The 16,650-nt window shown below is 56.8% G+C and overlaps 2 protein-coding genes and 1 pseudogene across 3 annotated transcripts in view; 2 read left to right on the forward strand and 1 right to left on the reverse strand.

Moving 5' to 3' along the window:
- Positions 1 to 399: 399 nt before the first annotated feature.
- On the forward strand, positions 400 to 16,503 carry ARID5A (AT-rich interaction domain 5A). Its single transcript, XM_050755108.1, has 7 exons — positions 400 to 523; positions 11,274 to 11,389; positions 13,209 to 13,347; positions 13,634 to 13,686; positions 14,054 to 14,151; positions 14,440 to 14,599; positions 14,987 to 16,503. The coding sequence occupies exons 1-7, from the start codon at positions 520 to 522 to the stop codon at positions 16,199 to 16,201; spliced, it is 1,785 nt and encodes a 594-aa protein (XP_050611065.1). The 5' UTR covers positions 400 to 519; the 3' UTR covers positions 16,202 to 16,503.
- On the forward strand, positions 1,078 to 4,711 carry LOC126934325 (uncharacterized; annotated as a pseudogene). The gene has a single exon (XR_007718904.1). The product of XR_007718904.1 is annotated as an uncharacterized LOC126934325 (transcript).
- KANSL3 (KAT8 regulatory NSL complex subunit 3) overlaps positions 8,429 to 16,650 on the reverse strand; it is an 87,138-nt gene continuing 78,916 nt past the window's right edge. Inside the window, exon 21 of the mRNA XM_050755062.1 lies at positions 8,429 to 8,610. Coding sequence (XP_050611019.1) covers positions 8,590 to 8,610 — 21 coding nt within the window. The 3' untranslated portion in view covers positions 8,429 to 8,589. The remainder of the gene's footprint in view (positions 8,611 to 16,650) is intronic.

Raw genomic sequence — 16,650 nt, forward strand, 5'->3', positions numbered from 1 at the left:
CGTCTGGGCCTCCCAAAGTGCTGGGATTACAGGCTTGAGCCACCGCGCCCGGCTTGCACAGGGCCACTTTCAAATCAAAGTCAGAAGCACTTTGCTTGCTCCACAGAGCCCTCAGTGCTCTGCTGAAAGCAAGGAGGATTTTTCCAAGGCTCTAGTTTTGCCTTCAGGGAAACTGAGGCACAAGGCATCAATGATTCCTGGGGGTCCTGCCTCCGCTCCTCTAGGTGAGTAGCCTTTTCCATGGGCCCCACTCTGAAAGCCGAGAGGCCAGGGGCACGCACTACAATTCCCAGAGGTCCCCGGGCGCGGGAACGTCCCCCCCACCCCACGCCTCCCCCGCACGACGGAGCCGGGCCCACCAATGGGAGCCCAGAGTGGGGCGAGCGGGGGCGGGACGGGGCGGGGCTGCGGGGAGGCGGCCGGCGGGCGGCGCCGCGAGCCAGTAGCTCAGAGAGCGCGGGATCCGGACAGCCGCGCGCTGAGGGTCTCGGGGCGAGCGCCGCGCGACGTCGCCGGGCCATGGGTAAGCGGCTCCACGGCGCGGCCCGGGCCGGGGCTCGGCGGCCCTGCAGGGAGGGCCCAGGTGCCGGCGCCGGGTCCCCTCCAGCCCTCGTGGCGGTCGGGGCGCTGTGCGGGGCGGAGAGGGGTCCGCGGTGGGCTGCGGGGCGCGGGCCGAAGGGAGCGAGCCCGGCCCGCGGCTTCAGCGCTCCCGGCCGGCGCGGAAGGGGTGAGGCCGGGCGTCCGCGCGCGTTTCGAGAAAAGGAAAGACAAAAAGTTTTGGCGGCCAGGGGCTTCCCGGGCGTTTATCTCGAAACTCTCTTCGCCGTCTTTTGCCTGAAATGTGCCGAGCCCGGCACGGCGCTGTCGTCCCACTTCCTGCTGCGGTTTCCCCCGCGAGCCGGGCTCAGCTCCTGTGTTGTGACAGCTGCCGGCGGCCGCCCTCCGCCCCTGACACCCCGCGGGTTTCCGAACCGCGGCGCCGCCGGGCGGGCGCAGACTCCGGGTCCGGGGCGCGCGGCCCTTCCCTCTGCGGCGCCGTTTCCTGCAGGGGCTGCGCGGGTGCGAAGAACTTGCTCAATGCGCTGTGAAGGCTCCACGGTTCCTCTTTCGGCCGCGGGCTGCGCTGATGGTCCGGGGCGCCCGGCTTCGCGCCCCTGCCCATTCCTTCTCTTCCGTTCTCTCTTTCCCTCTCCTGTCTCCCCGCCCACCCGCCGCATCCCCGCAGGAGAGGGGTCGCTTCCCTGGTTCCTCTCCTGTCCCTTGTGTGTCCCCTTCTTTTCCCTTGGTCTGCAGAAGGGACGGGGCGGCGGGTGGGGAGCGCCGGGGAAGAGGGCAAGGGCGCGGGCAGCGATGCCCGGCTTCGCGCTCGGTGGGAGCAGCGGGGCAACCCGGGCCCGCGCTCAGTCCCTCCGCGGTGTCTAGGGGTCGCCCGGTCTGGGGTCGCGTCTTCCTCCGCCCAGCGCCGGCGTGGTGGGGTTTGCGCGATGCAGGACCCCCGAGGGCACGGGGGGTCCCGAGGCGCTGCGGGTCCAGTGTCCCTTTGTTTGCGGAGTCTTGGGTCAGTAAAGAGGGCTCCGCGGGCCCCAGGGGAGGACAACAGGTGCCTCTTGCGCCACCCGGGCCCCACTGGTGGGAGCCCACACGCACGGTGGCGTCTCTGCCTACAGGCAACGCTAGAGCACAGGAGGGGTGGGAGATGGGGCTCGAGGACTTCACCCCACGGCAGAGCTCAGAGCCCAATCCAGGCCGTAGGGACCCGCCTAGGGCCTAGCACTTGGTGTGGCAGAGGTAGAAAGGGCCTCCGACAATCTGCCTCTATAGTTGGGAGACGTCACCTGGCACCTCTGAGCCTCTGTCCCGTAGGTGGAATGGGGACACATGAAGCCATCTGAGGAGCTCTCACTGTCACCACCAAATGTGGTCCAGACTCAGTGGGGAGGGACAGCCCCATCCTGGAATTGGGGCTTTTAGGACATCCCAGAGCTTGGTAAGAGGGACAGGGAGAGTGGGGCTTGGAAGTTGATAGCCTCACATTCAGTGTCCCCCGCACCTCCTTCCCCTTCTGTACCCTCTGGTGGCTCTTGTGGCCTCAGCTGCTCCCAGACCCTGTCTCTCTCGCCCTCCCCCAAGCTGAGGTACTGAGGCCGGGTTGTGGCTTGAGCTGCACCTGTGCCCCGGTATGGAGTGGGGGTCCCAGGCCCATGGCGTTTCTCTTCATTGCTGGCTCCAGCTCAGCCCCTGGCAGGCGCCCCGTCCCCAGACTCCTGGACCAAGCTCCGCGGAGACTCGGCCTGGCCGCCGCTCTCGCGCTGCCAAGTGGACCGGCCGTTTCGCCGCTTCAAAGGCTGTCTTTGTTTCGCTCCAGCTCAAGCTCAGAGAAACTTAAGCCAACAACCTCAGCCGAGGGGGCGGGGCGGCGTCTGCTGGTTGTTATTGAGGCTGCTGTTACCATTATTGTGGTAATTGACGCACTGTTCCCAGTCGGTGACTTTTCATGAAAGGAAGTGTCACTTCCTTCCCATCACACCCAGGGTGAATGGGGCGGGCAGCAGAAAGATGGGGAGGGAGGGAGAGAAGGAAAGGGGTGTGCGCCTCCAGCAGACCCTTAGGCTTGAGAGCTGTGTGGCCGTGTACTAGTCACTGCCCCTCTCTGGGCAACAGGGGTCTGTAAGTCCTGCACCCAGGAGGCTGATGTTTCCGGAGCAGCTGCTGGGCAGCGAGGTGCCTTGGGGAGGGAGCAGGACAAGCAGGCCTCCGGTCTTCTCACTGCGCCTGGCTGTGGTTTGTGGGGGAAGCCTCCTTTCTCTTCTCGATTTCTTCCGCTGAGAACACTGGGCACATTGAGTCTAGCACGCCCATCTTGTGGATGGGAAAGGGAGATACAGAAGCAGTGACCAACTTGGTAAGAGGTGCAGCCATGCGGTGCTAGAGCCCCTTGCTCCGTCTGTCCTCTTGGCCCACTCTCATGTCCTTACAGCTTGATGTCTGCCAGGGCAGGGGCCCGCTGACTTCCCCACATCCACCCACTGCCCAGCCCCATAGCTACCTTCTAGTCCTAGCTAAGCCCCATGAGACACCTTAAGTTTGTCCTCAGTGACTCGACCACCGCCCCACTGCCTTCACCTTCCTGCCTTTGCGTACCCCAACTTCACCAGGTTGGCTGGGCCCTGGCCAGAGCTGGCCCCCTACTCCCTTAGGTAACGGAGCAGTTCTTTAAAAGGAATCTCAGTAGGTATCAACAGGTCTTTCCTCCTTCCTCAAGATTATGGAGATAACACCCCTTATTCAAAGATGGTGGGTCCTCTGGGCCCTCCCCCACCCAGGCCAGGGAAGTTGATTCACAGGGTGTGGGGGCCGTGCCCCCCACGGCCCCACTGCCCAGCACTCTCACCAGCCCCCTCCCATCCCTGAGCCTGGATGCCTTAGCAGGCAACACAGACCTGCTCTTGCTAGCAGAGTGACCGCAGCGATATGCTGGGAAACTGCACATCTCCTTGGGGAAAGGGGATGAGTTTGCACCCTCTGAGCACAGATAAGGAACCTGAGGTCTCCCTGCTCCCATTACAAAGAAAAAAGACTTTAGCTGTCAGGGATCAGCGTCTCTCAGGAGTCAGACTACCCTGGTTCTGAATCCCAGCTCTGCCATGGATAAGCTGCGTGGCCCCAGGCAAGTCACTGAACCTCTCTGAGCCTCAGGTATTCTCTCTGTTATATCTGGATGGCTGGGAAGATTCAACAAAGCAGTGTTGTATGAGATGCCCAGCCCACGCCAGCCAGGGCACTGATTTGAGTCGGTGGAGCATATAACTTGAGAACAAGTAGACCTACTGGAGGGAGCGACAGATTAACCTCTTCAGTGCTGGAGTGGTAGGATCTGGGAGTTGAGCTTGACTCAGACAGGCGCCATGGAGTTAGAAAGAAATGAGACTCATAGCACAGGAAGAGCCTCAGGCAATCCTCCCGCCCAGCACCCTGCTGCACCCTCTGTCTAGTGAGGGACGGGGTCACTAGGAGCCCAGGCTCGTCTTCTGGTGCAGCCACCTAGCCTGCCCTGGCCCTCTTCCCAGCAGTGAAATGAGGAAATTGCAGGGGGGCTTGTGGAGTGAACTACCGTTGTCAGGGTTTTTCTAACACCATTTTCTAGCTGCACAAAACCCAAGGAACAAACTAGGAATAAACCTCCCCAAGAAAGCACAGGGGCTTTTTAAGAAGGAACTTCTGAGGACTGCAGAGGGAAACCTGAATTATGGAGACACATGATCCTGAAAAGAAAGATGCAGTACTGTAAAGGTATTATTTTTCCTCAACGTAGTTTATAAACTTAAATGCAATCAAAGCCCTAGTAGTGGGAGTTGTTTGTTTGTTTGTTTGTTTTGGAGACAGAGTCTCTGTCCCCAGGCTGGAGTGTAGTGGCCTGATCTCAGCTCACTGCAACTTCCACCTCCTGGTTCAAGTGATTCTCCTGCCTCAGCCTCCCGAGTAGCTGGGATGATTGGTGTGTGCCATCATGCCCAGCTAATTTTTGTATTTTTAGTAGAGACGAGGTTTCACCATGTTGGCCAGGATGGTCTCGATTTCTTTCTTTTTTTTTTTTTTTTGAGACGGAGTCTCGCTCTGTCGCCCAGGCTGGAGTGCAGTGGCGCGATCTCGGCTCACTGCAAGCTCCGCCTGCCGGGTTCACGCCATTCTCCTGCCTCAGCCTCCCGAGTAGCTGGGACTACAGGCGCCCACAACCGCGCCCGGCTAATTTTTTTGTATTTTTAGTAGAGACGGGGTTTCACCGTGGTCTCGATCTCCTGACCTTGTGATCCGCCCGCCTCGGCCTCCCAAAGTGCTGGGATTACAGGCGTGAGCCACCGCTCCCGGCCGGTCTCGATTTCTTAACCTCGTGATCTGCCCGCCTCGGCCTCCCAAATGTGTTTTTTTTTTTTAATTTTTTTGTTTTGTTTTGTTTTAAGAGAATGTAACAGAATTATCCCAAAGTTCAGATGGAATATTTTAAAAAGACAAGTAATATTGGGCAACTTGCCCTCTGGATAGTAAGTTGTTTTGTAAAGCTACAAAAAATTAAAACAGTGTGCACAGGTCCTAGCATTCCACCGTGGATGAAACAGAATAGAAAGTCCAGAAATAGTCCCACATGTGTTCCTTATAAGCATTGACATTGTGGGGAAAGTAGCTTTTTACACCACTGGGGGAGGAGGCCACTCACTGGGACCCCCTAACCAATGGGGAGAAAATATGGCTAGGATCCCTATTTCATTCTGTATACAGGAATAGATTCCAGATGTGTTACGAGTGAGTAATGAGACAGTAATCACCATCATCATCATTATTGCTTGCTGGATGGAGAAAGGTGAAGTCTGGATGACATTCTTATGGAGAGCACTTTTCTTTTTTGCATTTGATCCCCCACTTCTGCTACAAATAAAACATGCAAGGCATTGTGCCAGGAAGGCGCCTGCACACAAGGCTGGGAACAGGGCAGCAGTGCGGTGGCTCGTAGCAGCAGCAGCTCTCGGGCAAGTGGGTTTCTCCTGCCTCTGTGGGCTGAGTGGGGCCGGGAGACGGGGCCTCCAGCTCCATAAGCCTTTTCCCTCCTCCGCGGAGCCAGGAGAGGGCCCACCCCACCGCGCAGGTCCTGCCTGCCTGGCTGCCAGCTCTCTACTTCCCAACGCAGGACCTGTGTGGCCCAACATCTATGGCGGTGGGTTTCAAGCTTATTTTTTTATAGCATTTATTACATTTTTTACAAATGTAACCCTGATCTGTGAATGATCAGGGAAAGGGAGAGATTAGGGCAGCGAGGGACAAGACAGAGGACACCCTGAAGACCAAGGGGGAGAGGACTGTCCCTTCTCGTTCATCTAATGCTGCGGAAATGGGGGTCCAAAGGCCTGCAACCCAGAGGGCCCTGGCAGGACAGAGCACCCACGCTGAGAAGGGAGACCGAGTTCATTTGGGGACTCGGCTGGACACAGAGATAGAATGTTTCCCTTTGTGGCTTAAGGCGACAGCTCCAATCCCTTTCCCATCTGGGGTTAAACAGCTCAAACTGGTGACCTCCTTTCCAGGTAACACCAGTGCCTGACTCCGGGAGATCTTCCCCCAGTGTGGTCCAGGCAGAGCTCACAAACTCTGAACCACGCAGAAGGGACTAGGGCCCCTCTCGCCCTGTGGCTCGCAGCCTGGCTGCCCACTGGGATGCCCTGGGGAGCTTTGACCCTGCTGCCCCACCTTGGACCTTACATCAGACTCTGAGGGTGGGGCGGGAGCATCAGCGTCTTTCCAAATGCTCCTCCAGGTGATTCTGATGGGCCCTGTCTAACCGCCGTATTTTTCTGAAGCCCAAGGGGCAGTGACTTGCCAGGGTCACATAGCAAGTCAGTGACTGAGAAGCCCCAGTCATACCAAGGAAGATGTGGAGAGGGTCCCTGGATGCCGAGGCTCTGGGGCTGAAGGAATGAGGGGAGGGGATGTGTGAGCCGAGGGCAGCAGGCAGCGGGAGTAGAGCCGGTGGAGGAGGTGCTCCCGGACCTGGAAGGTTTTGGGAATTCACAGATAGCTAGGAGAGAACTCAAGGATCTTCCTCTCCCATTTCACAGCAGGGAAGACTGAGGCACAGTCACAGAGGACTTGGCTGGAAAGGCATCAGTCTGGTGGGTCACTTGTTAGTACCCAGGATTTCTGGAGACGGGTGTGTCAGAAGCTAGCCCAAGAGGGTGGCCCCGGTCTCTTTCTCTTTGACAAGCCTTAGGATTGGTTTCTCTCCAGGCTTACTTGGACTGTTCATGAAGGCTTTGCAAATGTTGGTAACCACAGCAGCCACTGGACCAGAATCAGACCTTGATTTGAATCCTGGTCCGCCAGGGAGTCAAGCGACTTACCCATAACCATTCTGGCTTCAGATTCCCTCTCTTTCAAATGGAATTCCTTCAGGACTGAGGGAGCAAATGTGCAGGCACACCTTGCTCTATCATGCTTTGCTTTATTGTACTTCACAGATACTGCATCTTTTACTCATTGAAGGTTTGTGGCAACCCGGCATCGGGCAAGTCTATCGATGCCATTTTTAACAGCATGCGCTCACTTTTTGTCTCGGTGTCACCGTTTCGTGATTCTTACAACACTTCAAACTTTTTCATTATTGTATCTGTTATGGTGATCTGTGATCAGTGATCTTTGATGTTACTATTGTCATTGTTTTGGGGTACCATGAACCCCACCCACAAAGACAGTGAACTAAATCGATAAATGTTGTGTGTGCTCGTCCTCCACCTGCTCCATCAACCAGCATTCCCCATTTCTCTTCCTCTCTTTCTCTTCTGTGGCCTCCCTGTTGCCTGAGGCACAACAATATTGAAAGTGGGCCAATTAATCCTACAGTGGTCTGTAAGTGTTCAGGTGAAAGGAAGAGTTACAGGTCTTTATCTTTAAATGAAAAACTAGAAATAATTAAGCTTAGTGAGGAAGGCAGGTCGAAAGCCCAGACAGGCCGAAAGCTAGGCCTCTTGCACTGGTTTGCCAAGTTGTGAATGCCAAGGAAAAGCTATTGAAGGAAATCAGAAGTGCTGTTCCAGTGGAACACACATGGTAAGAAAGCGAAAAAGCCTTATTGCTGATAATGGAGAAGGTTTGAGGGGTCGGGATAGAAGATCCGACAAGCCATAACTTAAGCCAAAGCCTCATCCAGACCAAGGCTCTGAATCTCCAATTCTCTGAAGGCTGAGAGAGGTGAGGAAGCTGCAGAAGAAAAGTTGGAAGCTAGCAGAGGTTGCTTCATGAGGTTTAAGGAAAGATGCCATCTCCATCACATAAAAATGCAAGGTGAATCAACCAGGGCTGGTGTAGAAGCTGCTGCAATTTATCCAGAAGATCCAGCTGAGATCATTGATGAAGGTGGCCACACTACCACAGATTTTCCATGTAGATGAAACAGTTTTGTATCAGAAAAAGATGTCATCTAGGACTTTCATAGCTAAGACGTCAATGCATGGCTTCAAAAGACAGGCTGACATGTTAGGGCTAATGCAGCTGGTGGCTTTAAGTTGAAGCCAATCCTCATTTATCATTCCAAAAAAACCTAGAACCTTGAAGAATTATGCTAAATCTACTCACTCTGTTCTACAAATGAAATAACAAAGCCTGGATGACAGCACATCTGTTTATAACGTGGTTTACTGAGTATTTTAAGCCAACTGTTGAGACCTACTGCTCAGAGAAAAGATTCCTTTCAAAATATTACTGCTCATTGACAAGGCAGCGGGTCACCCAAGAGGGCTGATGACAGTGTACCAGGAGCTGCATGTTTTCATGCCTGCTAGCACAACATTTATTCTAGAGCCGAGGATCAAGGAGTGCTTTCAAGTTTCAAGTCTTATTATTGAAGAAATCCATTTTGTAAGGCTATAGCTGCCATAGACAGTGATTCCTCTGATGGATCCGGGCAAAATACATTGAAAACCTCCAGAGAGCATTTAAGGAACATTTGTGATTTGTGGGAGGAGGTCAGAATATCCAAGCATTTGGAAGAAGTTGATTCCAACCTTCACGGATGACTCTGAGGGCTTCAGGATTTCAGTGGAGAAGTCACTGCAGATGCGGTGGAACCTGCAAGAGAACTAGAGTTAGAAGCAGAGCTTGAGAATGAGACTGAATTGCGGCAATCTCATGATCAAACTTGAGTGGATGAGGAGTTGTTTTGTATGGGTGGGCAAAGAAAGTGACTTTTTTGGTTTCTGGTTTTTTCTTTCTTTCTTTCTTTTTTTTTTTTTTTTGAGGCAGTCCTATTCCATCGCCCAGACTGGAGTACAGTGGCGTGATCTCGGCTCACTGCAGCCTTCACCTCCTAGGTTCAAAGGATTCTCCTGCCTCAGCCTCCCAAGTCGCTGGGACTACTGGGACCTGCCCCACACCCAGCCAACTTTTGTGTTTTTAGTAGAGACAGGGTTTTGCCATGTTGGCCAGGCTGGTCTCAAACTCCTGACCTCAGGTGGTCCGCCCACCTCGGCCTCCCCAAGTGCTGGGATGACAGGCATGAGCCACTGTGCCCATCCTAAAGTGGCTTCTTGAGGTGGAATCTACTCCTGGTGGAGATGCTGTGAACATTGTCAAAATGACAACAAGGGATTTAGAATGTTACAGAAACTTAGCTGATAAAGCAGCAGCAGGGTTTGAGAGGATGGACATCAGTTTTGAAAGAAGTTTTGCTGTGGATAAAATGCTGTCAAAAACAGCATCACATGCATGTCATGGAAAAATCTTTCACGAAAGGAAGAGTTGCCAGGCACAGCGGCTCACGCCTGTAATCCCAGCACTTTGGGAGGCCGAGGCGGATGGATCATGAGGTCAGGAGTTTGAGACCAGCCTGGCCAATATGGTGAAACCCCGTCTCTACTAAAAATACAAAAATTAGCCGGGCGTGGAGGCGGGCGCCTGTAGTTCCAGCTACTCAGGAGGCTGAGGCAGAAGAATCACTTGAACCCGGGAGGCAGAGATTGCAGTGAACCAAGATCATACCACTGTACTCCAGCCTGGGGGACAGAGCGAGATTCTGTCTCAAAAAAAAAAAAAAAAAAAAAAAAAAAAAAAAGGAAGAGTTAATGGATGTGGCAAACTTCATTGTTGTCTTCTTTTAAGAAATTGCCACAGTCACCCCAGCCTGAGAAACCACCACCCTGAGATCCCTCAGCAGCCATCGACATGGAGGCAAGACATAAGAACACCTACCAAAGCAGGACCACTTTGGGCCACCCTCTTGGGCTAGCTTCTGATATACCCGTCTCCAGAAATCCTGGGTACTAACAAGTGACCCACCAGCCTCATGCCTTTCCAGCGCTTCTGACACACCCGTGTCCAGAAATCCTGGGTACTAACAAGTGACCCACCAGCCTCATGCCTTTCCAGCCAAGTCCGCTGTGACTTTGTGCCTCAGTCTTCCCTGCTGTGAAATGGGAGAGGAAGATCCTAGCGTTCTTTGCTAGCCAAGGATTCTACCCCATGCCTCTGAGTACCACTGGCCCCTGGCTTATGCTGCTTTGGGTTTCTTGTTCCCGAGGAGATTCTTTTTCTGTCTGGGATGGAAGGGAAATCTCATAGGTTCCTAACAAAAAGGATGTCCTGGGAGGGAGTGAACCAATTCATACTTGATTAACAAAAGGACAAAGGACAGAAAGAAAAGGTTGTCAGAAGCCGTGGGTTCCTGGTCTGGTGTCTGCTGCCAGCCTGCGGTGTGGCCCGAGGCAGTTTCCAATGGTTGTGGTTTTTGCAGTGGCAGAGGTGTTGCGTTTTTGCAGCCATCGGCACATGGTGGTTCTTAGTAAAACACAGCCCACAGCTTCTCCGGCCCACGACGCAGGGTTGTCGTGAGCCTTGCTCATTACAGCTTGGCACCTGCTGTGTGGGGTACAGGCAGCCTCACCGAGCTACCAGGGAGCCCCAGGAGCCACCGGCAGTTCAGCCAGGATGGCTGTGAGTAGCCAAGGGCGACGGAGGAGCTGCCCATGGCCAGGGGCCGGAGGAGGCCACCCAGAGGAAGGCACTTGTCATAGAGACCTGAGGGGTCACCAGGACCCTTGCAGGTGAGGGGAGCATGTGGCCTAATTAGGGCAGTTAGAACTCTGCAGATGCTCGGGAAGGTCAGATGTTCCCGAATATTCTCAGGGGAACTACTACCCAGGGACCCCATGTGTTGCTTTGGGACCACAGCCATGGGATCCTTTAGCTCTCCAGTGAGACTGAGCTGCTTCTCAATTGTGTCTCAGCATGGGGCAGATTTTGGAGACAGGATTTCCCCAAGCGCCATAGCCCAACCCCGGCCTCCTGTGACTTGACCTCAAGGTGGTTTTGCGTTTCCTTCAAAGATGTGGGGAGATAGCTGGAGCAGAGGAAAGAAAAGGGGCAGGTGTGGAACAGATGCAGTGGGTTGTGGGGGAGTGGGGAGGAGGGTCTGTGTGTGTGTGTGTGTGTGTGTGTGTGTGTGTGTGTAGCCTGTGTGCAGCCAGGGACACACCCCTTCCCCCTGGCCAATTCTTTTTTTTTTTTTTAATGATAGAGATGGGATCTCACTATGTTGGCCAGACAGGTCTCGAACTCCTGATATCAGGTGATCGCCTGCCTGGGCCTCCCAAAGTGCTGGGATCACAGGAGTGAGATCACAGTCACCGGCGCCCTCTGACGACTCTCACTGGGGATGGGGAGACTGCTCCTGTTCCTCCTGCTTGCATCTGAGGTGTTCTCTCCCCACCCCTTCTTCCTTCCCTCTCTCCTTGCAGCAGCTCCTGTCAAAGGGAACAGGAAGCAGTCCGCAGAGGGTGACATCCTAGATCCACCTGCATCCCCCAAACCTGTTGGCGAGCAGAACGGGAGCCAGAACCCCATCCCACTGGAGGTGAGTCGAGTCCCTCTGCTGACTCCCTGGGCGTTCTTCCCTGCCACCCTCACCCGTGTTCAGCCTCCAGGTGAACCTGGACACTCCCCAAGCTCTCAGGAGGCAGATATGTTCCTACCCTGGCCCTGTCCAGCAGCCAGGGGACTGACTTGTCTTCTGTGCCAGAGAGTTATTGAAACCAAGATTGACTTGGTTTTTGTAGCAGACCCCTTTTTTCAAGTGAAGATGACCCACCACCCTGATCCATAAAACAGACAAAAGCTCCAGCCCGTGATGCAAAACCACATTCACATCCATTCATCCAGATGCATAACATGGGCATATAAAGTCACTCGGTGAGACCAACAGGGCTGTTGCGATGAGCAGAGTCTGAAGGGGGCGCTGCAGGCAGCTTTTTCGGAGCACAGTTGGCCCCGGCTTTCATTTTGGCCATTTGCTTTGGTGGCACAGTCTGGAAAAGTATCCAGATTCAGGCAGAAAAGTGTTTGCAAATGGTAGTTGTCTTTAGCAGCTTGCTGGAAATTCAGAGTAGAGGCCTGGAGGAGCAGATTGACTTGAGCAGCTATGAGAGAGCCTTCCTTCTGAGGTCTGCACAGACCAGCCCCAGGGCCCCGGCATGTTACGATTTCATGGGTGATATATGAGTTCGTATGTTGTTTCTTCTCAGAGGTCTTTAATACCTTAAAAACACTGAACTATTACAGAAGCTATTTACAACAAACAAAAAAAGTAACACTGAAATAAACTTGAATCAATTATTATTTTTTTTTTTAGGCAGAGTCTCACTGTTACCCAGGCTGGAGGGCAGTAGCACAATCTTGGCTCACTGCAACCTCCACCTCCTGGGTTCAAACGATTCTTCTGCCTCAGCCTCCCGAGTAGCTGGGATTACAGGCATGCACTACCAGGCGTGGCTAATTTTTGTATTTTTAGTAGAGATGGGATTTCCCCATGTTGGCCAGGCTGGTCTCGAACTCCTGACCTCGGGTGATCTGCCCACCTCGGCTTCCCAAAGTGCTAGGATTACAGGCGTGAGCCACCACGCCCAGCTGGATCAAATATTTTGGGAACACATGGCTGTCTGCACTATCCTAGTCTAGATGGTTTATGTCCTGGAAGCTGTCTGTTCTCTGACAGGGTGTAGGCCCTGGGCTGTCTGCCCTGAGCCACTTGCTGGATGAAGGCATCAGCGGAGATTGTCCCTCTGGGACCCGCAACCCAAAGTCCTGTGCCCCTGGCAGCAGTGTGCAGTTGAAGCCCAGAGCTTCACCTCCCTGTGCTCAGCACGGCAGGCTGGGGCCACACAGAGGCTCGGGGAACGTGGGCCTGACAGAGCAACCCACGGCACCGGAAAGCACCAGGCACCTTTGTTCCTTCAGCTTTTCCCTCGGCATTGCGGGTAGGGGGGAGGGCGGCGGGGAGTCCCAGGGACACTGAGCCTGCCCTCCAGGAGCTCCTAGTCTGGCAGAGGAGCTGACACAAATATGACAAATCAAGAACAAGACAGAGAAGTGATCCTGGCCTGGAGAAGGCCGGGGACTGCTCTTGTGGCCACCTCTGGAGGCAGCTGCTCTGGGGTGCCCAGCCTCTGGGGGGGGTCCTGAGCTCTAGCCCCTGCCCTAGGGCACTGAGGGCTGACACCTGTGCCAGCCGAACCCAGGAACAGTCACTCCCTCCCAGAACAGTGGCCAGGTGCTCTCTGGGAAGCTGGGGTTGGGGGCAAGGTACCTTATTCCTCCTGCAACCAGTGGTTTCTGCACGTCCCCAGCAGCCAGCCACCAACTGGGGCCCATCCCAATGCCTCCTGTTCTCTCCCCAGGACTCCCCCGAGGCAGGCGGGGAGCGGGAGGAGGAGCAGGAGCGGGAGGAGGAGCAGGCCTTCCTGGTCAGCCTCTACAAGTTCATGAAGGAGCGACACACGCCCATCGAGAGGGTGCCCCATCTCGGCTTCAAGCAGAGTGCGTCCCTGGGGTGCAGGCAGGGAGGGGGGCCCAGCAGGGAACCCCACCCAGGCAGGGCATCGGGCAGGCACTCCCACTCTGGGTGACCCAGGTTGCAGATAGAAAGGAGGCCTCCCTCCAGGGTGCCACCGGGCCAGCAGTGCACAGGCCACAGCCTGCCCATCTACTGCAGTGGCCCTGCCTGGGTGTGTGCTGCTCTGTGCCCGCGAGTCAGGGCACTAGGAAGGGGTGGCTGCCCCACCTCCCACGGAGGCTGACGGCCAGCCTGCCCCTCTCTCCCCAGTTAACCTGTGGAAGATCTACAAGGCAGTGGAGAAGCTGGGGGCCTATGAGCTGGTAAGGAAAGCACCCCCAGTCCTTGCCAGACTGCATCTCCCTGGGGTGAGCCTGCAGCGCTGTCCTTGCCTCTGGACAGGAGAAGAGCCAGGATCCCCAGTCCTGCCCCTTCCTCTCCGCCTCCCCCGCTGGTTCTCTGCTGCTCAAAGCAGCTTTTCAGCCTTCCCCATCTGTTCTGCCCGCCCCGTGTTGGAAAAACTGCTTGGGCCAGCAGTCCGTGGCCCTGGGAGGGAGAATCAGCCGCTGTCGGAGCCGCGGAGCAGCTGCCAAACCGCAGTGCTTCGGTCCCTGCGAGGGCGGCCAGAGCCGCAAGGACCCCGCCGCCAGGGGGCGCTCGCGGCCGCGCCCTCACCAGGTGCCCTTGCAGGTGACCGGGCGCCGCCTCTGGAAGAACGTGTACGACGAGCTGGGGGGCAGCCCGGGCAGCACCAGCGCGGCCACGTGCACGCGCCGCCACTACGAGAGGTAGGGGGGCGGGCCCGGGTGCTGGACGCCGCCTGCCCTGCGGGGCTCGGTCGACCTTGCCGGGAGGGCTGGGTGGACTCTGTCCGGAGCGGGCGGGGTGGGCGCCGTCCTCAGCGCTGCGGGGGCCCAGGCTGGCTGGGCGCAGCCACCGAGGGAGCTGAGCTTTGGGGCGAGGAGGAGAGGGTCTTCTTCGGCGCCGGCGGGAAAGAGGGGCTCAGAGGAGGCCACAGAGGCCGGTGGAGGGGATGGGCGCCGACCTCCTGGGGGACATGCCCGGTTCCTCCCCAGGCTGGTCCTGCCATATGTGCGGCACCTGAAGGGGGAGGATGACAAGCCGCTGCCCACCTCCAAGCCCAGGAAACAGTACAAGATGGCCAAGGAGAACAGGGGGGATGATGGGGCCACCGAGCGGCCGAAGAAGGCCAAGGAGGAGCGGCGCATGGACCAGGTATGCCTGTGGCTGGGTGGGGCCACCCTGTCCCCTGCCTCTTGTAGCCCCCCCACCCCACAACTCCCTGTGGCCACGGAGCTGTCTGCTCAGAACACACCGAACATGCACCCAGGGCGGGACTTGCAAGGTTCCAGGTTCTCCACAGTACACAAGTTCTCTACTTGTGCAAGTAGACTGAACTCCAGCCTGCACCCCACCACCAGGCCCTGTGTCCCAACCTGAGGCTGTGTCCGCTCAGAGGACAGGGCTCCTTTGGAAAATTCTGCACAAAGGACTGCAAGAGCTAGCGGGGAACCTGGGCAGGCCTGAAAGTGCCGCCTCCTGCTCCTGAGGTCAGGATGCATGGCTCGGGCAGCCCTGAGGCTTGGCTTTCTCTCATTCCAGATGATGCCAGGAAAGACCAAAGCAGATGTTGCTGACCCAGCACCGCTTCTTAGCCAGGAGGCCCCCAGGAACAGTACAGAACAGCAGGGCCCGGCCTCTGGGTCTTCTGTGTCCTTTGTGGGTGCCAGCGGCTGCCCTGAGGCCTACAAGCGGCTCCTATCCAGCTTCTACTGCAAGGGGACACACGGCATCATGTCACCACTGGCCAAAAAGAAGCTCCTGGCCCAGGTGAGCAAGGTGGAGGCCTTGCAGTGCCAGGAGGAGGGCTGTCGCCATGGGGCAGAGCCCCAGGCGTCCCCAGCTGTTCACCTCCCAGGGAGTCCCCAGAGCCCCAAAGGGCTGACTGAGAATTCCAGGCACCGGCTGACCTCTCAGGAGGGATTGCAGTCCCCGGGTGGCAGCCTCAGGGAGGAGGCGCAGGCGGGCCCCTGCCCGGCAGCCCCCATCTTCACGGGCTGCTTCCACACCCACCCCACCGAGGTGCTGAAGCCTGTCAGCCAGCACCCCAGGGACTTCTTCTCCAGACTTAAAGATGGGGTGCTATTGGGGCCTCCTGGCAAAGAGGGGCTGTCAGTGAAAGAGCCCCAGCTGGTGTGGGGCGGGGACGCCAACCGCCCTTCTGCATTCCACAAAGGCGGCTCCAGAAAGGGCGTTCTCTACCCCAAGCCCAAAGCCTGCTGGGTGTCCCCCATGGCCAAGGTCCCACCCGAGAGCCCCACGCTCCCGCCCACCTTTCCTGGTAGCACAGGCCTGGGCAGCAAGCGCAGCCTGGAGGAAGAGGGTGCTGCCCACAGTGGGAAGAGACTGCGGGCCGTGTCTCCCTTTCTTAAGGAGGCAGATGCCAAGAAATGTGGGGCCAAACCTGCGGGGTCCGGCCTGGTCTCCTGCCTTCTGGGCCCAGCCCTGGGGCCTGTGCCCCCAGAGGCCTACAGGGGCACCATGCTGCACTGCCCGCTGAACTTCACTGGCACCCCAGGCCCCTTGAAGGGCCAGGCTGCACTCCCCTTCAGCCCCCTGGTCATCCCAGCCTTCCCAGCCCACTTCCTGGCCACTGCGGGCCCCTCACCCATGGCCGCTGGCTTGATGCACTTCCCGCCCACGTCCTTCGACAGTGCTCTCCGCCACAGACTTTGCCCGGCCTCATCTGCCTGGCACGCACCACCAGTCACAACCTATGCAGCGCCCCACTTCTTCCACCTCAACACCAAGCTGTAGGCCAGCCCATGTGGAGTCGACCGGGGCCGACAGCGGGCAGGTGCTGCTGCTAGAGGGCTCTGGACTAGTGCCTGTTACCCAGGACACCCAGGCCATGCCCCTGGCTGGGCAGCCTGGCACAAGTGAAGGAGGTGGTGGGAAAACTGGGTGTATCTCAAGGCAGCAGGCTGAGCCCAGAGCAGAGGACCCAGTTGTTACAAGGCCCTGGGAGAGGGTGGGCAGCTCCCACTGCCCCAGAGCAGCGCTCAGAGCACCCAGGTTGCCCACGGAAAATCCAATAAACAGAAACGAATGGGAATCCACATAGCCCTGAGGTGCACATGGTATGGGCCTTTGTAACGGCAGGCAAGGTGGGGGTGAGCTCGTGGGTGGGGCTGCCATTAGTGGGCCAAGGAGGTGGACCTGAACGCCACCACCCTGAGAACAGGCCTAAAGCAAACCCCAGCCTC

The sequence above is a fragment of the Macaca thibetana genome, chromosome 13, assembly GCF_024542745.1.
Source record: "Macaca thibetana thibetana isolate TM-01 chromosome 13, ASM2454274v1, whole genome shotgun sequence".
In the NCBI taxonomy this organism is placed as follows: Eukaryota; Metazoa; Chordata; class Mammalia; order Primates; family Cercopithecidae; genus Macaca; species Macaca thibetana.

Bases quoted from the DNA above. Each gene is read 5' to 3' on its own strand.
- ARID5A (XM_050755108.1), top strand. The intron at 13,687-14,053 runs GTAAGGAAAGCA...GTGCCCTTGCAG, and splicing joins AGCTGGGGGCCTATGAGCTG to GTGACCGGGCGCCGCCTCTG. The intron at 14,600-14,986 runs GTATGCCTGTGG...CTCTCATTCCAG, and splicing joins AGGAGCGGCGCATGGACCAG to ATGATGCCAGGAAAGACCAA.